General features: G+C 41.7%; 1 protein-coding gene across 1 annotated transcript; it reads right to left on the bottom strand.

Moving 5' to 3' along the window:
* Positions 1 to 6,257: 6,257 nt before the first annotated feature.
* On the bottom strand, positions 6,258 to 25,404 carry LOC132550585 (uncharacterized). Its single transcript, XM_060214674.1, has 3 exons — positions 25,252 to 25,404; positions 11,517 to 11,567; positions 6,258 to 6,434 (listed from the first exon to the last, which is right to left on the bottom strand). The coding sequence occupies exons 1-3, from the start codon at positions 25,402 to 25,404 to the stop codon at positions 6,258 to 6,260; spliced, it is 381 nt and encodes a 126-aa protein (XP_060070657.1).
* Between the last annotated feature and the right edge of the window lie 1,852 nt (positions 25,405 to 27,256).

The following is a 27,256-nucleotide window of genomic DNA, read 5'->3' as shown; positions in this document are numbered from 1 at the left end:
CTACCTTATAAGTAGTACTGTAAAACCATTAATTTTCGTGGGGCGCAATGTTGGAGGGTTTTCAAAACATTTCATGGACATAATGTCATGGATAGCGCAATATATTTATCTATACTTAAACAAAAATAATTCCCCTCGAAAATGTATGGTTTTAGGAAACCTTCTTTATATCTTTAATAGTATGTACCTTTTTGGGAAATTGAAGTATGTCAAGATATAACAATTTCAATGACTATTAGACGAGTACTAATCTGATGACGAAGCTGATTAGCAATCATCCATGATATTTTAACAGTATGCACAGATTACACTATAGACTTTCTAAATCAACACCGGATTTCTAGGGTAACCCGCTTGATGGCTTATAGGTTAACTGCCTGATGCCTTTGTAAATTTCATTTATAAGGAATATATGAAATTTAATGCGAAATGAAAAGCGATTTCGCTGGAGTTCGCATCAATTATATTTTATTCATCTCTGCTTGTCTTTCTAGGACATTCTATAAGGATGCCATCTTGGTTACTGCTGTGATGAATTATTTTACATGTAAAGATGGTGACATCATGATCAGGACATTGTTTCACTTGTTATTGTTGTTTAGTGTAAAAAAAAACTCATTTATATGAGAAGACTCACTTTAATTAGTTACATCCGATAACAATTAAAATATAACTGAAAGGTAGGAATATGTGTATTTATCCTAGTTTGACGTCTTAACTCTTAGCTTTTATTTTGAAATAAAACGCAATAATGGGAATTATAAAAAAGTCATATCCATTAATGATGTTATGTTTAAAGTTTACAACTGGATGTGAGTTCCACATAAAAAAAATTCTATATCGAGTTTGAAACTTTTTATTGTAACTTTCTGAAATAGCCACTTGCTGCTTTTATAAGAGAGCAATCAATCCAGTTGTGTGTGTGTGTCGTAGTTTTGTGTTTATTCAGAAACCTCAGGAAAAAAAAATCATTTTTATTCATCGTCCAAAAACGGTGAAAAACATATGGGCTATTTTCTTGTACGAGGAAAGAATGGGTTATAACTGAAGAATAATCTATCAAGATATTTTGTAATTATAATTGCTGAATGCAACCGCTCATAATACATAAACAACGCCATGTGTTAATATCAAGGAGCTATGTTGGACTATATAAAAGTATCTAAATAGGTAATTTGAGAAAAAAAGCCACCCCCACCCTCTGGCTAGAGTTTGGTTATCGATTAGTCAAGTGAAAACCTGCGACAAAAGCAGAGGAAAATAATGTTTAGAAAAAAGTGGAGAAATGACTTTTTAAAAGTAACCACAAAGAAAGCAGAAAATGCAGAAAAGCAAACTACTAAGTAGAGAGCCAAGCTTAAAGAAAACTCAGCCCATAAGCTGAACATATAGTGATTTTCAATGAAATTACAATACAACCGATATATTGGTAACTGAGAAGAGTAAGGCGGCTAACAGAATATTAGGCTTATTAAACAAGGACCTTCACATTGATTGACCTGTCATCGTTCAACTGTGATTAGACAGTTGTGTGAGACTAAACACTTCCTCGCTTTAAAGTACATAATATCCAAAAATGTCAATGCCAAATATGGTAATGAAGAAGAATGGAAAATAGGTTTACTAGATTAAAGACATGTAAATGGCGTGTTCAACCTGTTGATTGTGCCTTAATGGCTCCCAATGTACATACAAGTTGAAATTCGATACCCGTAGATGTAGTGTTTTCATTGACAAATACAATCGGCAATTAAAACGAATGAAGAATAAAAATGATTTAATGTGACGCTACGACGCCACAACGACGTGCTCAGCATCTATATTTCATCATCCCAAGTGTGGTTCAAGATTTTAGCCTGTATTATTGGCGTGTGAAAACTATATTGAAAGTGTTTGGCATGTTTGTACTGATAACCCATCTGTGGTACTGAAAGACGAATTGTGATGAGCAGGAATTTTTACAGTCCTTATCCTTTAGTATTACAATAATAAGAAACATGCTACGATTTACCATTACATATTGTATAAAATAAACAATTCGTTGGCTCTTAGGCATAATTTCGAAAGTAAACTTTCCTGATGTCATGTAAAAAAGGTCATACACATATGCAGAAAAAAGCGAGGGGCTACACAAAGAAATTGAAGGAAGCAATTTTTTTTCTACTAAAAATGGTGCAGTAAATAAATATAAATCATTTTGTATGACAAAGCCAATCAAAACAGCTGAGCAAATACATGTATTTAAGATGACCTGGTGATTTTAGTCAGATAGACTGGCTGGTCTTGAGGATAGGGGATTTTATATAAAAGAAAGTGTACAATGGAGCTACTCTCCATTCCTTCTGTCTAACGCAGCTGTGATGAAGGGTGTAGGTCGATGAAACGTGACACTGTCTGTGATCCTGTCTATAAAGCCGACAATCGCTTGCAAATAGATTAGGGATATAAATAAACGTGCAACAATGATTATGAAATCTGATATTGGCAATTTTTTGCCCACGCTTTTTGTTCCCCTACAATACAGAGAAATCAACCTTGCCAATCCCTAAAGTCGCCAAATTTGAACTCATAGGATGAAAGTGCACAAACCGAACCAAAGCAGTTTCCATGCACTCGGGCTTGGGTGATAGGAAGAATCTTACTGCTCCCAATCATTTGCTGTCAGATATTTAGATTATGATATTTAAGTAAGACGTATTGAAATAAATATTTACGATAAAAGCATAAGCTGGCGAGCAATTTAAGAGTACATATTTCTCTCCATGAGTATCGTTGCAAAAATCCACATAGCGCAAAACTTTAAGAAAATTACAGCAAAATGTTCCATTGAAGGAGCTATCTTCAAACTCTTCTACATCAGCTGCTTATCTCGATCTTTTCCTTCAACGAAACCAACATAAATAGCTTTCCATAAAGCTTTTTGATAAACGTGATGAGTTCAATTTCTCCAATTTGAATTAACCATTTCTGGATAGCAATAACCCTGCATCTCCAGAATATGGTGTTCCCATTATAACGATTTTCGTGCAAGAAATCGTCAATTGACAGACAAACTCTTAATACAAGGGTTAAAAAGATACAAATTGATGACAATTATGGGGAAGTTTTATGGTGACCATAGTGATCTCATTGAGAAATATTTTATTTCTTTGTGCGACATGAAGCTGGACGTATTTGCCTGTTGATTGTATACTTTGCTCTCATTTGGGAACGTGACATTACTGACTTGGATTGACCAAGGTTTACATGGCGAGTGTCATCGATGAAGTAAAATACGCTTACTCTTCCGAAACACATGGTCTTATTCTCTTTGTACTTTTTCAAGAGTCTCCGTGTAGATCTTTATTTGCTCATAATTTGGCCTGGATTGATCGATTATGTTTTCATGGATATGCTCTTGATTTTTGTTTTACTACGTGGAAAGCACCTTACTTATCGACCCAAATAACTCTGTAAACAGATGTGATTCACAACAAAAATATAAGTTTATTGTTTCGCAACAAAAAAAAAGAATAAATACGCTGATAACATATCATTTCAAAACATGGAATAAATATATAAAATATGTATATGTTGAATACGAATACTTGTCATTAGGAACATCACAAAGACAAATGTATATAAGAGTATACAATGAACTAGATATAGCAACCATTTTAAAGGCCAATCAATTATCACGTTACACCCACGAAGTACCGTTGCTATGCTCTCCAACATACTGGAAACGCACACTTAGTAGATAACCACGCCCTCAAACAAATGTATAATACATGTTGAACAAACTTCGGATCCCTAGATAACCACGCCCTCAAACAAATGTATAATACATGTTGAACAAACTTCGAATCCCTAGACAACCACGCCCTCAAACAAATGTATAATACATGTTGAACAAACTTCGAATCCCTAGACAACCACGCCCTCAAACAAATGTATAATACATGTTGAACAAACTTCGAATCCCTAGACAACCACGCCCTCAAACAAATGTATAATACATGTTGAACAAACTTCGAATCCCTAGATAACCACGCCCTCAAACAAATGTATAATACATGTTGAACAAACTTCGAATCCCTAGATAACCACGCCCTCAAACAAATGTATAATACATGTTGAACAAACTTCGAATCCCTAGACAACCACGCCCTCAAACAAATGTATAATACATGTTGAACAAACTTCGAATCCCCAGATAACCACGCCCTCAAACAAATGTATAATACATGTTGAACAAACATCGAATCCCTAGACAACCACGCCCTCAAACAAATGTATAATACATGTTGAACAAACTTCGAATCCCCAGATAACCACGCCCTCAAACAAATGTATAATACATGTTGAACAAACTTCGAATCCCTAGATAACCACGCCCTCAAACAAATGTATAATACATGTTGAACAAACTTCGAATCCCTAGACAACCACGCCCTCAAACAAATGTATAATACATGTTGAACAAACTTCGAATCCCTAGACAACCACGCCCTCAAACAAATGTATAATACATGTTGAACAAACTTCGAATCCCTAGATAACCACGCCCTCAAACAAATGTATAATACATGTTGAACAAACTTCGAATCCCTAGACAACCACGCCCTCAAACAAATGTATAATACATGTTGAACAAACTTCGAATCCCTAGACAACCACGCCCTCAAACAAATGTATAATACATGTTGAACAAACTTCGAATCCCTAGATAACCACGCCCTCAAACAAATGTATAATACATGTTGAACAAACTTCGAATCCCTAGACAACCACGCCCTCAAACAAATGTATAATACATGTTGAACAAACTTCGAATCCCTAGACAACCACGCCCTCAAACAAATGTATAATACATGTTGAACAAACTTCGAATCCCTAGACAACCACGCCCTCAAACAAATGTATAATACATGTTGAACAACCTTCGAATCCCGTCAACCTGAATAAGAACGATCTACTGAATAATGTTTGTCGAATGTTTTTCCACCATCCGCCATTTTTTTACGCCAACAAACAAACTGACCTCGCCCATCAGACATTTAAGTAAAGTCAATTTGAACTGATAGAAAACGCCCAACTAATTGTCTTGAATTCGTACTTCCATCTCTGAGCAATGCTTACAAGCACACGAGAATTATCTAAAAACCAAATTCGTTCAAAAAGACATACATGCAAAATACTAAGGTAAATATTTACCACCGTAGGTTGGTAATCTGTAAGAAGACTAGATAAGACATAAGTAAAAAGTGTACAGGTAAACAAACGGACAATATCGACAGCCACTCGTGAATTTCTGACTTGTTGTTATTCATTGATGTCAATACTGAGCAAAGAATGACAAAATACAAAGGAAAAATATCACCACACTACTATAGTTTATGCGCCAGAAAGTTTTATATTTAGGACATTTAACTTAGTATTCCCGATGGTAAAATACTGATTATATGAACCTACAGGTTCCCATGTATATTTCATATTTCATATCTGTGAATAGAGTTTTGGCATCTTTTATTATATATATTCTTTTTCCCTGGGAAATAATACCAATAATATATATATATAGTTCTCAAATTTCTCGTAGAACTTTTTGTGTGATAGAATGTTTTCGTTTGGATTTTTTGACGTAACTATATTTTCTAAATGTTTTTGTGATGTTGCTTCAATCAATAATAATGATCGTTGCTGAGAAGCAGTCATTCCAAATTGCAATATTATCTATATCCTGCTAAATTACATACATTATTGAGCTTAACATTAAGTAAAGTATGGGTTCCATTAGATATATTGAATCAATTCTAATGTAAGTCTGGCGAGGCTTCATTTCGTAAACAGAATCAGGGTTTCATTTTTTTTAATCTGAGAAGCAATAAAAATCACCAAATACAAGATACAAGTAAATCTAACACAAAAGGTAACGCGCCTATCCAGGACATACATCCCTAAAAAGTCTACAATCGAACCTATAGACACACTTTCGTATTTTTTAACCATTCATATCTAGTCTTTCTGAGTGTAAATTTGTCGTACAAACTTAGAGTCGGGCATCAGCGTCTAATATTTTCCTTCTTCCCCGTTAAATTCGATAAAATCTATGAAGGTCACACAGTTACACAGCTTTGTTTGAGATATTTTTGACGCCAGACTAGCACAGTTACTTAAAATATCACATCATTATTTGATGTCTTTAACTATTGTTTATTTATTTAGGTAATTGCTATTTCCCGGAAAGTAACGAGCAACCGAGATGGCACTGTCAATCAATATTTATCTGGAATGGCCCGTGACGGTAGTCGTTGCAATCCGTAATTCAAAGTGTCTCCAGTAAATCTGGCATAAATCCTCTTTTCCTTTTCCATTTCCGCTTTTTCAATTTCGTCTGTATAATCAAACTTTTTTCCTGCGTCTGGGTTAGGGTACTCTTTCAGTGATCTCTCCTGAAAGAACAATCCATTTGTATCATGCGACATCAATGTATCTTTGGCATGTCCTAATTATTTCTTGTTAGTGACATAGAAAGCTATACTTGTCAAGGTCAGTTTCTTTCAATGACATGTAGGAAATTAATCACTCTTGTCAAACGCATTGATGCCGATGTATCTAGTAAATTGAGAAAGCTCGTCTTCCTTCTAATTTATTCCCCTTGAATAACTTTTTCTTTATTCTTATTGTAAACTATATGCCAATGATTTTTCTAGTTCGGATAATACTGTACTGAGCGTCAATTTTATCAACTGATTACGGCCAGACCGAATAATTCCTATTTAAGGAAGATAGAACGTCTGAACCGGCATGTTTTGTTCAGATAGAGCCTATGAACCAGCATGTTTTTTTCGCATAGAGCGTCTGAATCAGCATGTTTTGTTCGCATAGAGCGTCTAAACCGGCATGTTTTTTTCGGATAAAGCGTCTGAACCGGCATGTTTTGTTCAGATAGAGCCTATGAACCAGCATGTTTTTTTCGCATAGAGCGTCTGAATCAGCATGTTTTGTTCGCATAGAGCGTCTAAACCAGCATGTTTTGTTCGGATAAAGCGTCTGAACCGGCATGTTTTGTTCAGATAGAGCCTATGAACCAGCATGTTTTTTTCGCATAGAGCGTCTGAATCAGCATGTTTTGTTCGCATAGAGCGTCTAAACCGGCATGTTTTTTTCGGATAGAGCGTCTGAATCAGCATGTTTTGTTCGGATAAAGCGTCTGAACCAGCATGTTTTGTTCGGATAGAGCCTATGAACCAGCATGTTTTGTTCGCATAGAGCGTCTGAACAAGCATGTTTTGTTCGGATAGAGCGTCTGAACCAGCATGTTTTGTTCGGATAGAGCGTCTGAATCAGCATGTTTTGTTCGGATAGAGCGTCTGAACCAGCATGTTTTGTTCGCATAGAGCGTCTGAACAAGCATGTTTTGTTCGGATAGAGCGTCTGAACCAGCATGTTTTGTTCGGATAGAGCGTCTGAATCAGCATGTTTTGTTCGGATAGAGCGTCTGAACCAGCATGTTTTGTTCGGATAAAGCGTCTGAACCAGCATGTTTTGTTCGGATAGAGCGTCTGAACCAGCATGTTTTGTTCGCATAGAGCGTCTGAACAAGCATGTTTTGTTCGGATAAAGCGTCTGAACAAGCATGTTTTGTTCAGTTAGAGCGTCTGAACCAGCATGTTTGTTCGCATAGAGCGTCTGAACCAGCATATTTTTTCGCATAGAGCGTCTGAACCAGCATGTTTTGTTCGGATAAAGCGTCTGAATCAGCATGTTTTGTTCGGATAAAGCGTCTGAACCAGCATGTTTTGTTCGGATAGAGCGTCTGAACAAGCATGTTTTTTTCGGATAGAGCGTCTGAACAAGCATGTTTTGTTCGGATAGAGCGTCTGAACCAGTATGTTTTATTCGGATAGAGCGTCTGAATCAGCATGTTTTGTTCGCATAGAGCGTCTAAACCAGCATGTTTTGTTCGGATAAAGCGTCTGAACCGGCATGTTTTGTTCAGATAGAGCCTATGAACCAGCATTTTTTTTTCGCATAGAGCGTCTGAATCAGCATGTTTTGTTCGCATAGAGCGTCTAAACCGGCATGTTTTTTTCGGATAGAGCGTCTGAATCAGCATGTTTTGTTCGGATAAAGCGTCTGAACCAGCATGTTTTGTTCGGATAGAGCCTCTGAACCAGCATGTTTTGTTCGCATAGAGCGTCTGAACAAGCATGTTTTGTTCGGATAGAGCGTCTGAACCAGCATGTTTTGTTCGGATAGAGCGTCTGAATCAGCATGTTTTGTTCGGATAGAGCGTCTGAACCAGCATGTTTTGTTCGCATAGAGCGTCTGAACAAGCATGTTTTGTTCGGATAGAGCGTCTGAACCAGCATGTTTTGTTCGGATAGAGCGTCTGAATCAGCATGTTTTGTTCGGATAGAGCGTCTGAACCAGCATGTTTTGTTCGGATAAAGCGTCTGAACCAGCATGTTTTGTTCGGATAGAGCGTCTGAACCAGCATGTTTTGTTCGCATAGAGCGTCTGAACAAGCATGTTTTGTTCGGATAAAGCGTCTGAAAAAGCATGTTTTGTTCAGTTAGAGCGTCTGAACCAGCATGTTTGTTCGCATAGAGCGTCTGAACCAGCATATTTTTTCGCATAGAGCGTCTGAACCAGCATGTTTTGTTCGGATAAAGCGTCTGAATCAGCATGTTTTGTTCGGATAAAGCGTCTGAACCAGCATGTTTTGTTCGGATAGAGCGTCTGAACAAGCATGTTTTTTTCGGATAGAGCGTCTGAACAAGCATGTTTTGTTCGGATAGAGCGTCTGAACCAGTATGTTTTATTCGGATAGAGCGTCTGAATCAGCATGTTTTTTCGGATAGAGCGTCTGAACCAGCATGTTTTGTTCGGATAGAGCGTCTGAACCAGTATGTTTTGTTCGGATAAAGCGTCTGAACCAGCATGTTTTGTTCGGATAGAGCCTATGAACCAGCATGCTTTTTTCGGATAGAGCGTCTGAATCAGCATGTTTTTTTTCGGATAGAGCGTCTGAACCAGCATGTTTTGTTCGGATAAAGCCTATAAACCAGCATGTTTTGTTCGGATAGAGCGTCTGAATCAGCATGTTTTGTTCGGATAAATCGTCTGAACCAGCATGTTTTGTTCGGATAAAGCGTCTGAACCAGCATGTTTTGTTCGGATAAAGCGTCTGAACCAGCATGTTTTGTTCGGATAGAGCCTATGAACCAGCATTTTTTTTTCGGATAGAGCGTCTGAATCAGCATGTTTTGTTCGGATAGAGCGTCTGAATCAGCATGTTTTGTTCGCATAGAGCGTCTGAACAAGCATGTTTTGTTCGATCGTCCCTTTTATTCCTTAAACTCCACTGGAAAGCATTTTTTATCGATCAGCATTGACTGCATTGATAATATAAAAAAAACAAGCTTTGTAGTTATATTTATGTATAGATTATAGTATCATGGGACTGAGTCGACAGGGTAATTTCACCTTAGTTAGAATAGGACTTGGATACATTGTTCATAATTTCTAAAATTATTGACAAAATTCTGACATGTTGATGAAATGAAGCCTTGGACGATTGGAATAAAACGCTCATTAATACAAACAGTCGCCTGGGACGGATCAATATCACTTTCAATTGATAGATAAGATGAACAAAGACACAGAATGACTGCTTACGACCATTCAGCTGGAGATATGGGTACACTTATACCCTACTGTCTCTTTAGAAAGTGTGTACAGTTAAGGTGTCTTCCAGACTGATTCTTGTTGTAATTAGTAACAGACGTTAGAGGCATTGGTTGTGAATGACACCATACCACAAACATTTTTGTATCATTCAGATGCCTATCATGCTTTGATGGATATATATTGTTGTTTATAATGGCATGGTGAAGGTTTTTATGTCTTTTTGTCTGTAAGATCATGAAAATAAAATATTCTGACATGAAAAAATCTGTCTTTTTCACTTACAGGAACAAAAACCTATCAAAAATGCAATTGCTTTTAGTTACCCAAGTTGCGAAAATACTCCAGGGTTTTAGTTATATGTTCTAGTACAGTGTAGAATTATTAAATTGTGGTAATAAAAAAAATTAAAGATAATAGTAAAAATAATTATCAAACCCAGAAAATGAATAAAATAATAAGCAAAGAATTTTTCACTCTCGAAAACTGTAGAAAGTTAAAACAAGCAAGATTGCGGAATAAAACGTATTATTTTTGGTGTGACTTTTGAGTCGCAATCCCGAAAGGTAGTAACTTTTTTTCTGATTACTAGACTGCACTAGTAGTATATTAGTAAACGACAACATGAAATAAATGTACTGCTTGTCTTAAAGAAAGAAGCGAACTCAAATTGCAACACCTATTAATGTGATCAGATATACTATTACAGACAAGTGGTAATCACAAATAATCACAACAGTTTTTTTTTACAAAATAAATCAATTTAAAACAAAGTCGCGATCTGATACAAAATCTTCATGCTTCAATTACTCAAAACCGCATTTTTTTCGAAATGAAATTATTTGATGCTGAAATGATGAACAATCCGAGGGACACATTTTTAGAATGACAAGAGTCATACACTTAGTAGCTACAGATATGAGTGTCTCGGTTTTACCAAATGCACAATATGTCAATTTATGATGTAGACTTTAGTACATATATATCACTTACAACCAGAGCTCTTACAACTTGTGAACGTGGTAAATTGTGTTTAAAATTAAATGTTTTTGATAAAATGAACAGATAGGAATGTTTCACTGTAGCATTGATAATTGATCATTAGTGATACATTTTCGCTATTGTGAAATCACGCACACACACCACCATCACCACACACACATATACACACCACCACCACCACCACCACCACCATCACCACGACACACACACACACACACACACACATACCCTCTCTCACACACACACACACACACACACACACACACACACACACACACACACACACACACACACACACACACACACACACACACGAACACACACACACACACACACATACACACACACACACCACAACCACACAAACACACACATGAAATCGTTACTAGGTGAACCAAAAATTTAAGATGATTTTTAAAATTCTGTGAATGATAGATGCTATTGATTGTACAAAAGATACACTAGTAAGCAGTTTTTAATATATTGTAAGTATGCAGTACAGTATATATGAAAAATTTATAAAATCTGCACGACACTTTATACGTCAAAATCCATTGTATCCAAAAGGTGAGTTCTGTGTCATGAGATGGTCCACCTCGACCTTACCCTCCCGATGCAGTATTTGAAATCATGTATTTATTTACATTCGAAACTCGTTATCTCAAAATTCGATGGACCGTGGAAAATATTTCGACTCAACCGATTTCGAGACAACGAGTTTCAACTGTTTTTCAATGATGTATTGTTTAAATCAGCATATATTCCGTTGTATTGCTAACTGATATGTAAATGAGAATATATCGCATGGTCTTTAAGTCAATTAATTTTCCAAAACTTACCAAATTTGTAGCAATATTAGCCACTTGGTTTTGCACGTCCATCTTCCAATTCTGTAAGAAGTAGATAAAAATAAATGTCAAAACCTAGACAAATGTTAAACAAATGCATATGTTAGGGAATACATGGTATATTTGTATATATACTATTTTATTCTATATTTAGTCTATTCCGATTTCAAAGTTTGTTATCGAAAAAGCATCAAAATAAGTATTTTCCACAACGAACTGGACATAATTTCATTACTATATGCATAACACTTTAAAAATACATTTTTATTGACATTTATCTTCCATTTATGAAGATATAGAAAATGAAATTTGATTTTAACATGGTAATAAGCGGGCATTGATTCGGACTTAGTATTAACTGACCACAAATTATTTATCAGTGTTGTGTTATCGATACATGCTTAAGCTGACAAGTTTTAAAGTATATACTACATAGATTTTGATATTTCGTTTTATGAACGCATCAAACAAAAGTGAATATATGTTTCCCATGTATAAACGATACAGAATCACTGAATGACACTGGGAAAACTACGTTATATAAAGCGATTGTTAATCAAAATAAATTATTATTTGCTTTTGATTATCATGAAGTACGTAGAGCTCATTTATTCAGAACATTAGATAAATCATATGGGAAGAAAACTCAGAGCATATGTCATTAAAAAGATATGATATCACTCCAGAAATTATTTATAGATTTAACTTCACGCGTGTTCGCGAGGCATTCGCGCCTGTCAATAGTATCGACTGTTTAGACCGAGACCTAAATTGTCTGTCCAACTCGCGTCACTGCTTCACATCAGACGTATGATCTATAGAATCCTAGCAACATAACGGGACAGACACAAACTCTCGATGCACGTCAGTGAACGATACATCGCACTGGTTTTGAAACACTGCACAAAAAGATAAAATGGCTATGCTACGTCAACATGTGTTTACATTCCATTTCATCGTGATGTGCACAAACTAATGAAAATGCGAATTTTATTATTGTATGTCTCCGCTCCTGCTGTTAAAATGATTGATCCTAGTTTGAGAAATGTTATCATCAAATGCAAAATGGTATTTTACGTAAAAATTAACATTTCTTTTCCTGTTGACGACATTTTATAATTCAATGTATAAAGGATATTATAGAAAATGTTGAATTTGTATTATTTTACGTAGAAATATGTAAAGTGTGTATGATGTGTGAAAGTTATCTCCCTTGATTTCCTATATTTTTGTGTTAATTATTTTATGTTATTTTCATTTCTATTTCTAAAAATATTAATTGTAAATTAATGAATTTACTCTCCTCTTGCCACTATGTAGAGAAAATTTATATAGAGTTTGCCTATTATTTAATCCACAATGACATTAACATCTTTTTTCAATAAAATATGTTAAAATAAAAATCCTTATGTTAGAGGTTGTAATGTGCTGTATAGATTTGTTATGAACTTTAAAAACCTGATCAGTAACAAAAAAATTCTAGTTTGCCTGTTGCTTCCGTTGTTGTATATTTGGATTGACCAAGGTTTACATGAAAGGTGTCGTCAAGGAAGCAGAGACGCGTACTCTTCAAGTACATCTGGTCTTCGCTGTTTCTTTTAAATGTCAGCACCTTCTCAATATATTTACACTAAACTGACGGATCTCATTCTATCAAAAGATCTATTTCATTTCAAACGTAATCAAAGCAAATTCTGTTTTTAATAGTTGCCTTTGTTTCATCAATTTTGAACAAAAATTACAGTTTTCTTTGCATATCAACTTAAAACATTTTATATAAAATTTTTCCACCAGGTGCAGTTTGATCAGTACCACACGTAAACAAAACCGATCTCAATTTCGTATTAAAAACATAAATCTGGTATATTTATATTCCAATTCTCAGAACCTTCAGAATTACTTATCTTTATAATACTTACACCGTAACATTCAGTCAACAGAATAGATATTGAATCGAGAAATCGTATAAGACCCTATCACACCTACATCCTCTCACACCTACAACCGCTCAAACCTACACCCTACACCCTATCAAACCCATACCCCATCACACATACACCTCCTCACACCTACACCCCATCACACCTACACCCCCTTAGACCTACTCCGTCTCACCCCTACACCAAATCACACCTACACCCCCTCACACATACACCCCTTCAAACCTACACCCTCTCCCAACTATACCCCATCACACATACACCTCCTCGCATCTACACTCCATCACACCTACACCCATTTACACCTACACCCCCTCACACATACACCATTTCAAACCTACACCCTCTCCCAACTATACCCCCTCAAACATACACTCCGTCACACCTACATCCCCTCACACCTACACCCCTTCACACCCTACATCCCATAACACCTTCACCCCTCAAACCTACAACCCATCACACCTACATCCCCTGACACCTACACCCCCTCACACCTACACCCCATCACACCTACACCCACTCACACCTACACCCCCTCACACCTACATCCGCTCACACCTACACCATCTCACACTTAAACTAACTCAGACCTACACCCCCTCAAAACTACACCCCCTCACACCTAAACATTCTCACACCTACACCTTCTCGCAAACTACACCCCCTCACAACTACACCCTCTCACACCTACACCCCTCACACCTACATCCACTCACACCTACTCCCCCTCACACCTACACTCCCTCACACCAAACACCCCCTCGCACCTACACCATCTCACACATACACCTCATTATAAATACACCCCATAACACCTACACCACATAACACCTACACCGCATCACATTAAGACCCCCTCACATTTACAACCCATCACACCTACACCCCCTCACACCTACATCCTCTCACACCTACACCCCCTCACACCTACACCCTCTCACACCGACACCCCCTCATACTTACAACCCATCACACCTACACTCCCTCACACCTACATCATATCATACCTACACCTCGCAAACTACACCCCCTCACAACTACACCCTCTCACACCTACACCCCCTCACACCTACACCCACTCACACCAACTTCCCCTCACACCTACACCCCGTCACACCAACACCCCCTCGCACCTACACCATCTCACACCTACACCTCATTATAAATACACCCCATAACACCTACACCACATAACACCTACACCGCATCACATTAAGACCCCCTCACATCTACAACCCATCACACCTTCACCCCCTCAAACCTACATCCTCTCACACCTACACCCCTTCACACCTACACCCTCTCACACCGACACCCCCTCATACTTACAACCCATCACACCTACACTCCCTCACACCTACATCATATCACACCTACACCCTCTCACACCTACATCCCCTCACATCTACACCCCTTACACCTACAACCCATCACACCTACACTCCCTCACACCTACACCGCCTCAAACCTACACCCTATCAAACCTATACCCCATCACACATACACCTCCTCACATCTACACTCCATCACACCTACACCCCTTTACACCTACACCACCTCACACCTACACCAAATCACACCTACACCCCCTCACACATACACCATTTCAAACCTACACCCTCTCCCAACTATACCCCATCACACATACACCTCCTCGCATCTACACTCCATCACACCTACACCCCTTTACACCTATACCCCCTCACACATACACCATTTCAAACCTACACCCTCTCCCAACTATACCCCCTCAAACATACACTCCGTCACACCTACATCCCCTCACACCTACACCCCTTCACACCCTACATCCCATAACACCTTAACCCTCAAACCTACAACCCATCACACCTACATCACCTGACACCTACACCCCCTCACACCTACACCCCATCACACCTACACCCACTCACACCTACACCCCCTCACACCTACATCCACTCACACCTACACCATCTCACACTTAAACTAACTCAGACCTACACCCCCTCAAAACTACACCCCCTCACACCTAAACATTCTCACACCTACACCTTCTCGCAAACTACACCCCCTCACAACTACACCCTCTCACACCTACACCCCCTCACACCTACACCCACTCACACCTACATCCCCTCATACCTACATCATCTCACACCTACATCCACTCACACCTACTCCCCCTCACACCTACACCCCCTCACACCAAACACCCCCTCGCACCTACACCATCTCACACATACACCTCATTATAAATATACCCCATAACACCTACACCACATAACACCTACACCGCATCACATTAAGACCCCCTCACATCTACACCCCTTACACCTACAACCCATAACACCTTCACCACTCAAACCTACAACCCATCACACCTACATCCCCTGACACCAACATCCTCTCACACCTACACCCCTTCACACCTACACCCTCTCACACCGACACCCCCTCATACTTACAACCCATCACATCTACACCCCTTACACCTACAACACATCACACCTACATCCACTCACACCTACACCCCCTCACACCTACAACCCATCACACCTACACCTCATTACACCTACACCCCCTCACACCTACACCCCATCACAGTTACACCCCCTCACACCTACACCGCCTCAAACCTACACCCTATCAAACCTATACCCCATCACACATACACCTCCTCACATCTACACTCCATCACACCTACACCCCTTTACACCTACACCCCCTCACACCTACACCAAATCACACCTACACCCCCTCACACATACACCATTTCAAACCTACACCCTATCCCAACTATACCCCCTCAAACATACACTCCGTCACACCTACATCTCCTCACACTTACACCCGTTAACACCCTACATCCCATAACACCTTTACCCCTCTAACCTACAACCCATCACACCTACATCCCCTCACACCTACATCCGCTCACACCTACACCATCTCACACTTAAACTAACTCAGACCTACACCCCCTCAAAACTACACCCCCTCACAACTACACCCTCTCACACCTACACCCCCTCACACCTACACCCACTCACACCTACATCCCCTCATACCTACATCATCTCACACCTACATCCACTCACACCTACTCCCCCTCACACCTACACCCCCTCACACCAAACACCCCCTCGCACCTACACCATCTCACACATACACCTCATTATAAATACACCCCATAACACCTACACCACATAACACCTACACCGCATCACATTAAGACCCCCTCACATCTACAACCCATCACACCTACACCCCCTCACACCTACATCCTCTCACAACTACACCCCCTCACACCTACACCCTCTCACACCGACACCCCCTCATACTTACAACCCATCACACCTACACTCCCTCACACCTACATCATATCACACCTACACCTCGCAAACTACACCCCCTCACAACTACACCCTCTCACACCTACACCCCCTCACACCTACACCCACTCAAACCAACTTCCCCTCACACCTACACCCCCTCACACCTACACCCTCTCACACCGACACCCCCTCATACTTACAACCCATCACACCTACACTCCCTCACATCTAAACACTCTCACACCTACACCCTCTCGCAAACTACACCGTCTCACACCTACATCATCTCAAACCTACACCCCATCACACCTATACCCCATCACACCTACACCTCATTACACCTACACCCCCTCACACCCACACCACTTTAAACCTACACCCCCTCACACCTACACCCCATCAAACCTACACCAACTCAGACCTTAACCCCCTCACACCTACACCCACTCACACCTACACCACCTCACACCTACATCATCTCACACCTACATCCACTCACACCTACTCCCCCTCACACCTACACCCCCTCACACCAAACACCCCCTCGCACCTACACCATCTCACACATACACCTCATTATAAATACACCCCATAACACCTACACCACATAACACCTACACCGCATCACATTAAGACCCCCTCACATCTACAACCTATCACACCTACACCCCCTCACACCTACATCCTCTCACAACTACACCCCCTCACACCTACACCCTCTCACACCGACACCCCCTCATACTTACAACCCATCACACCTACACTCCCTCACACCTACATCATATCACACCTACACCTCGCAAACTACACCCCCTCACAACTACACCGTCTCACACATACATCCTCTCACACCTACACCCCCTCACACCTACACCCTCTCACACCTACACCACCTCACACCTACACCAACTCAGACCTTAACCCCCTCACACCCACATCATCTCACACCTACAACCCCTACCACCAAAACCCTCCCACAGCTACACCACCTCACACCTACACCAACTCAGACCTTAACCCCCTCACACCTAAACCCTCTCACACCTACATCCCCTCACACCTACATCATCTCACACCTCAGACCTACACCCCCTCACACCTACATCATCTCACACCTACACCACCTCACACCTAAACCAACTCAGACCTACACCCCCCAAAACTACATCCCCTCACATCTAAACACTCTCACACCTACACCCTCTCGCAAACTACATCCGCTCACAACTACATCATCTCAAACCTACACCCCCTTACACCTACACCCCATCACACCTACACCTCACTACACCTACACCCCCTCACACCCACACCACTTTAAACCTACACTCCCTAACACCTACATCCCCTCAGATAGCCTCAAACCTACATTCCACCACATCTATACCCTCTCTCACCTACATCCCCTCACACCTTCACCCAACCAAACCTACATCTCTCACACCTAAACCCAATCACACCTACACCCCTCACATTCCTTCATACCCTATACTCCCTCAAACAATTCACCACCTCATATCCCCTCACACCTTTCACCCATTCACACCCTTCAACCCCTCACATCCGCTCACACCCTTAATCCCCTCACATCCCCTCACACCCTTCACCCCCTAAAACCCTTTACCCCCTCACATCCAATCATACACTTCAACCCCTCACATTCTTCACCCCTTCACATCCCCTTATACTTTTCACCCCTCATACACTCCCCCACCCACATTCCCTCATACCCTTCACTCCCTCACATTCCCTCATACCCGTCACCCCCTCACATCCCCTCACACCCTTCACCCCTTCACATCCCCTCATACCCTTCATCCCTTCACCCCCTCACATCCCCTCACAACCTTCACACCTTCAGACCCTTCACCCCTTCACATCCCCTCATACCCTTCATCCCTTCACTCTCTCGCATCCCCTCATTCCTTTCACACCCTCAAATCCCTTCATACTGTTCACCCTCTCACATCCCCTCATATTCTTCACCCCCTTACATCCTTCACCCCTTCACACTCTTCAATCCCTCACATCCCCTAACAATCTTCACCCTCTTATATCGCCTCATACTCCTTACCCCATCACATCCCCTCACACCCTTCGCAACCTCACATCTCTAATATCCTTCACCCCCTCACATCCCCTCACACCCTTCATCCCCTCACACCTTTCACCCCCTCACCCCCTTCATCCCATCACATCCCCTCACACCCTTCACAACCTCACATCCCTAATATCCTTCACCCCCTCACATCCCCTCACACCCTTCACCCCCTCACACCTTTCACCCCCTCAAACCCTTCACCCACTTCACATTCCCTTATATCCTAAACACCCTAACATCCTCGCACAGCCTTCATCAACACACATCCCCTCGTATCTTTCACCCCCTCACACCCTTCACCTCTTCACATCCCGTCAAACCTTTAACCCCGTCACATCCCCTTACATCCTCACCTCCTTACACCTTTAACCCCCTCAAATCCCCTCATACTGTTCACCCTCTCACCTCCCCTCATATTCTTCACCCCCTCACATCCTTCACCCCTTCACACCCTTCAATTCCTCACATCCCCTAACAACCTTCACCCTCTTATATCCCCTCATACTCCTAACCCCGTCACATCCCCTCACACCTTTCGCAACCTCACATCCCCTAATATCCTTCACCCCCTCACATCCCCTCACACCCTTCACCTCCTCACTTGACCACACACCCTTCCCCCTTCACATCCCCTCACAACCTTCACCCCTCACATCCACTCACACCCTTCATCTCTTCACATCCCTTCATACCATTCACTCCCTAACATAACATCCCCTCACAACCTTCACACCCTCACACCCTTCATCCCCTCTCATCCCTTCACAACCTTCACCGCCTCACATCCCCTCACACCCTTCACCACCTCAAACCCTTCACCTCCTCAAACACTTCACCTCCTCACATCGTTTCATACCCTTCACCTACTCAAACCCTTCAAACCCTCACATTCCCTCAAACCCTTCTCACACTCATATCCCATCACACCCTTCAACCCCTCATATCCAATCATATCCTTCACCCCCTCACATCCCCTCACACCCTTAGCCACCTCACATTCCCTCATACCCTTCACGCCCTCACACCCTTCCCCCTCACACTCTTAACCCACTCACGTCCTCTCGAACCCTTCACCTCCTCACACACTACCTTACACCCAACACACTCCTTCACACCCAACCTGAAAAACACACAACCTTACAACCAACACACACCTTCACACCCATCCTGACTAACACACTACCTTACACCCGACACCAACACACACCTACACACCACAACAACACTAACACACTACCTTACACCCTTCACCTACACACTCCTTCACACCCATCCTGACTAACACACTACCTTACACCCTTCACCTACACACTCCTTCACACCCATCCTGACTAACACACTACCTTACACACCAAACACAAGCCATCACACCCATCCTGACTAACACACTAACTTACACCCGAACACACTCCTTCACACCCATCCTGACTAACACACTACCTTAAACCCTACACCTACTCCACTCACATCCATCCTGACTCACACACTACCTTACACCAACACACTCCTTCACACCCATCCTGACTAACACACTACCTTACACCCACACTCCTTCACACCCATCCTGACTAACACACACTCCTTCACACCCATCCTGACTAACACACTACCTTACACCCTTCACACTACACACACCCATCTTCACACACACTCCTTACACACACTCCTTCACCCACTTCCACCCATCCTGACTAACACACTACCTTACACCCTTCACCTACACACTCCTTCACACCCATCCTGACTAACACACTACCTTACACCCTTCACCTACACACTCCTTCACACCCATCCTGACTAACACACTACCTTACACCCTTCACCTACACACTCCTTCACACCCATCCTGACTAACACACTACCTTACACCAAACACAAGCCTTCACACCCATCCTGACTAACACACTACCTTACACCCTTCACCTACACACTCCTTCACACCCATCCTGACTAACACACTACCTTACACCCGACACCTACACACTCCTTCACACTCATCCTGACTAACACACTACCTTACACACCTTCACCTACACACACACTATCACTGACTAACACACTACCTTACACCCTTCACACACTCCTTCACACCCATCCTGACTAACCCACTACCTTACACCCAACTAACACACTACCTTACACCCAACACACTCCTTCACACCCATCCTGACTAACACACTACCTTACACCCGACACCTACACACTCCTTCACACCCATCCTGACTAACACACTACCTTACACCCTTCACCTACACACTCCTTCACACCCATCCTGACTAACACACTACCTTACACCCTTCACCTACACACTCCTTCACACCCATCCTGACTAACACACTACCTTACACCCTTCACCTACACACTCCTTCACACCCATCCTGACTAACACACTACCTTACACCCAACACACTCCTTCACACCCATCCTGACTAACACACTACCTTACATCCAACACACTCCTTCACACCCATCCTGACTAACACACTACCTTACACCCTTCACCTACACACTCCTTCACACCCATCCTGACTAACACACTACCTTACACCCTTCACCTACACACTCCTTCACACCCATCCTGACTAACACACTACCTTACACCCTTCACCTACACACTCCTTCACACCCATCCTGACTAACACACTACCTTACATCCAACACACTCCTTCACACCCATCCTGACTAACATACTACATTACACCCAACACACTCCTTCACACCCATCCTGACTAACACACTACCTTACACCCTTCACCTACACACTCCTTCACACCCATCCTGACTAACACACTACCTTACACCCTTCACCTACACACTCCTTCACACCCATCCTGACTAACACACTACCTTACACCCGACACCTACACACTCCTTCACACCCATCCTGACTAACACACTACCTTACATCCAACACACTCCTTCACACCCATCCTGACTAACACACTACCTTACACCCAACACACTCCTTCACACCCATCCTGACTAACACACTACCTTACACCCAACACACTCCTTCACACCCATCCTGACTAACACACTACATTACACCCTTCACCTACACACTCCTTCACACCCATCCTGACTAACACACTACCTTACACCAAACACAAGCCTTCACACCCATCCTGACTAACACACTACCTTACACCCTTCACCTACACACTCCTTCACACCCATCCTGACTAACACACTACCTTACACCCTTCACCTACACACTCCTTCACACCCATCCTGACTAACACACTACCTTACACCCTTCACCTACACACTCCTTCACACCCATCCTGACTAACACACTACCTTACACCCAACACACTCCTTCACACCCATCCTGACTAACACACTACCTTACACCCTTCACCTACACACTCCTTCACACCCATCCTGACACACTACCTTACACCCTTCACCTACACACTCCTTCACACCCATCCTGACTAACACACTACCTTACACCCTTCACATACACACTCCTTCACACCCATCCTGACTAACACACTACCTTACACCCTTCACCTACACACTCCTTCACACCCATCCTGACTAACACACTACCTTACACTCACTTCACACCCATCCTGACTAACACACTACCTTACACCCTTCACCTACACACTCCTTCACACCCATCCTGACTAACACACTACCTTACACCCTTCACCTACACACTCCTTCACATCCATCCTGGCCTACACACTCCTTCACACCCATCCTGACTAACACACTACCTTACACCAAACACAAGCCTTCACACCCATCCTGACTAACACCCATCCTTCACACCCATCCTGACTAACACACTACCTTACATCCAACACACTCCTTCACACCCATCCTGACTAACACACTACCTTACACCCGACACCTACACACTCCTTCACACCCATCCTGACTAACACACTACCTTACACCCAACACACTCCTTCACACCCATCCTGACTAACACACTACATTACACCCATCACCTACACACACTCTTTCACTACAATCCTGACTAACACACTACCTTCACACTCCTTCACACCCATCCTGACTAACACACTACCTTACACCCTTCACCTACACACTCCTTCACACCCATCCTGACTAACACACTACCTTACACCCAACACACTCCTTCACACCCATCCTGACTAACACACTACCTTACACCCAACACCTACACACTCCTTCACACCCATCCTGACTAACACACTACCTTACACCCTTCACATACACACTCCACACTCCTTCACACCCATCCTGACTAACACACTACCTTACACCCTTCACCTACACACTCCTTCACACCCATCACTGACTAACACACTACTTTACACCCATCCTGACTAACACACTACCTTACACCACACACTCCTTCACACCCTGACTAGACACACTACCTAACACACTACCTTACACCCTTCACCTACACACTCCTTCACACCCATCCTGACTAACACACTACATTACACCCATCACCTACACACACTCTTTCACTACAATCCTGACTAACACACTACCTTACACCCTTCACCTACACACTCCTTCACACCCATCCTGACTAACACACTACCTTACATCCAACACACTCCTTCACACCCATCCTGACTAACACACTACCTTACACCCGACACCTACACACTCCTTCACACCCATCCTGACTAACACACTACCTTACACCCTACACCTACACACTCCTTCACACCCATCCTGACTAACACACTACCTTACACCCTTCACCTACACACTCCTTCACACCCATCCTGACTAACACACTACCTTACACCCTTCACCAACACACTCCTTCACACCCATCCTGACTAACACACTACCTTACACGGACTCCTTCACTCACTCCTTCACACCCATCCTGACTAACACACTACCTTACACCCTTCACCTACACACTCACACCCATCCTGTCACTAACACACTACCTAACACACTACCTTACACCCTTCACACCCTACACACTCCTTCACACCCATCCTGACTAACACACTACCTTACACCCGACACCTACACACTCCTTCACACCCATCCTGACTAACACACTACCTTACACCCTTCACCTACACACTCCTTCACACCCATCCTGACTAACACACTACCTTACACCCTTCACCTACACACTCCTTCACACCCATCCTGACTAACACACTACCTTACACCCTTCACCTACACACTCCTTCACACACATCCTGACTAACACACTACCTTTACATCCAACACACTCCACTCCTTCACACCCATCCTGACTAACACACTACCTTACACCCGACACCTACACACTCCTTCACACCCATCCTGACTAACACACTACCTTACACCCTTCACCTACACACTCCTTCACACCCATCCTGACTAACACACTACCTTACACCCTACACACTCCTTCACACCCATCCTGACTCACACTATCCTGACACCCTAACACACTCCTTCACACCCATCCTGACACACACTAACAACACACTACCTTACACCCACACTACCTTACACCTACACACTCCTTCACACCCATCCTGACTAACACACTACCTTACACCCTTCACCTACACACACTCCTTCACACCCATCCTGACTAACACACTACCTTACACCCAACACACTCCTTCACACCCATCCTGACTAACACACTACCTTACACCCGACACCTACACACTACTTCACACCCATCCTGACTAACACACTACCTTACATCCAACACACTCCTTCACACCCATCCTGACTAACACACTACCTTACAGCCCAACCCATCCTGACTAACACACTACCTTACACCCTTCACCTACACACTCCTTCACACCCATCATGATTAACACACTACCTTACACCCAACACACTCCTTCACACCCATCCTGACTAACACACTACCTTACACCCTTCACCTACACACTCCTTCACACCCATCCTGACTAACACACTACCTTACACCCTTCACCTACTCATTCCTTCACACCCATCCTGACTAACACACTACCTTACACCCTTCACCTACACACTCCTTCACACCCATCCTGACTAACACACTACCTTACACCCACACACACACACTTCACACCCATCCTGACTAACACACTACCTTACACCCTTCACACTCCTTCACACCCATCCTGACTACTCCTTCACACCCATCCTGACTAACACACTACCTTACACCCTATCACACACACTCCTTCACACCCAGGACAACATCAATGTGATGCTTCTCATTAGGATAATGACCTGATAATAAAAGTCAGCTTTGTGTAGGCTTTTTCACAACTAAACTTGCTCATTAATGTAAAATGTGGAGATTTTGTTAAACTCACAACAAGGCCAAATGTGCCCATGGTGATTAAATAGAAGCAGTAGAAATACATTGACAAACCATTACTCACCTCAAACATTTCTCTCTTTTCAATGTTCCACTCGTGCGGTAGAGTCCATTGTTCGGGTACAGGGGAGTTTTTGTTAAGGCCATGCACAGCCGGCATGTCTACATTACTCCCTGTTTCTGAATTCTGGTTGTTGTCACCTCTTCCTGTCGCCATTTTGATCAACTCAAGTTTACGATTTGATAAAAAATGTGTGTGTAAACGTCGAGATTAAATAAGCTAAAACTTCTGTCGACAAACAAAGTGCTTTGAGCCGGTATTTAAATTACTTATCACATCTGAGTTTAAAGTCAGACGTGAAATTGATTACTAGATAAATAACCATATACATACAAGTATGGAGAGAAAGGTGTTCTGTATATGTTTTACATCGTCATCCTTCCTCATGAAAAATTCAACACAACAAACTTATCAGTTGGGTTATTCGGCGAGACAGAGGAAATCAATCATTACCCTCGGAGGTAGTACAGCCGACCGGAAGTATCCGTTGTCAGGTCCCGACCAAGGCGATATCGTCCAAGTTGTACATACACTATACAGCTATACTATCAATTTCTTTTCTTACTCTAAAGTCTAATCATTATCACTGTTTCATTGTTTGGAGGAGATGTATTGTATTAAAAAAATATTCTTTTATGAATATATGTTTTTTGTTATCATAAGGCTGAACAATGCTAACATACTTATTCACTAAAGCTAACCATGCGATGGAAATATAAGTAATATTGAATATGCAGGTATATACCTGTTATAGCCGTTGAGACTACGACAGGCTACACATACTGAATATTAGGTACACATACATACATACATACATACATACATAAGCTGTTCAGGCGAAGGTTGTATTGTTGTATTCGCCAATCAACAGACTTTATTAATCACACCTATTATACTGCGTCTGTGATTGTGTACCGTGTATACAGAACTCAAGAAAGGACTACTTTTAATAAGCTTTGTTATCACACACTTACGCTCAAGTTAAATTCCAATAATGTAATTCTCTAATAAATACTGAAATAAGTTTATGGTATTCAGTTATTAACAAACATGAACATTCCTCTTGGTAGTTTTCAGAAAATTTCCCGAAATGCACCTGTAGGACGAAAACGGTAATTTAGAACCTATAAATAGAAATCTATACTAGTGTACTCTTCCGATAAAAACTTAGACTCGTTTTATAAACTGAATGTGCTTCAATAAAAAGACAGTTGTGTAATCTATTTGATACTTGTTATGGTTTTGCTCCTATTTTCGAAATCGAAAGAAAACTACCGTATCATAGTCTGTGACACACTCTCTGTTTACAGCGACAGCAACAAAAATATCAAGTTTGTTGAGTTTCCTTTACACATGTTTTCAACAGAGAAGAGAACATCACTGACACGTCTATCAACGTCGTGTTGTTAACTAAAAGGTTTTGCAGCTGTCAAAGAAAGAGAAAGTTGAATCAATTTGTTAAAATGTCTGTAATGCAAAACGCTCAAGATAAACCTTAGTATTCAAAATTCTCTCTATCTGTAAGATGTTGTTTGTCTTACAAGGTGTAGGTTGAAACCAATTCAATCTAATTCAATTTCTTCAAAACGGAAAAATTATTAGCTAACATTGAAAGCTGAAAATAAATGTAGAAACACATGCACTATACAGGATGAAGTAATTAGTAAAAATCCAAACGATGAAATGAGGGCACAATCTTAACAATGATTTATGAGGAAAAGAAAAGGAGAAAAAGGCCAGATGTTCCGGAAGGTTACGGTCTTCTCAACCATCATGTAAACCTTGGTCATACAAATTAATGTCATGTTCCTGAATGTTGAAACGGTTAACAGAACTGTAACACCAAACGTCATAAAGATAGAATGTGATATTATACCAGTTTAATATACTCATGTACCAAGCAATGATAGCTGATGAAGACATGCCACGATCCAGATGAAATAATAAACCCATAACTTCTCAGTCAAAACACCTTGGCGCTTTATTTGTTTTTCTTGACTCTGTGTTG

The sequence above is a fragment of the Ylistrum balloti genome, unplaced genomic scaffold (assembly GCF_031769215.1).
Source record: "Ylistrum balloti isolate Yb309-2 unplaced genomic scaffold, AGI_CSIRO_Ybal_v1 Utg370130, whole genome shotgun sequence".
Lineage (NCBI taxonomy): Eukaryota > Metazoa > Mollusca > Bivalvia > Pectinida > Pectinidae > Ylistrum > Ylistrum balloti.
The sequence above is the reverse complement of the archived record's forward strand: the minus strand, read 5'-3'. Positions and strand labels throughout refer to the sequence as shown.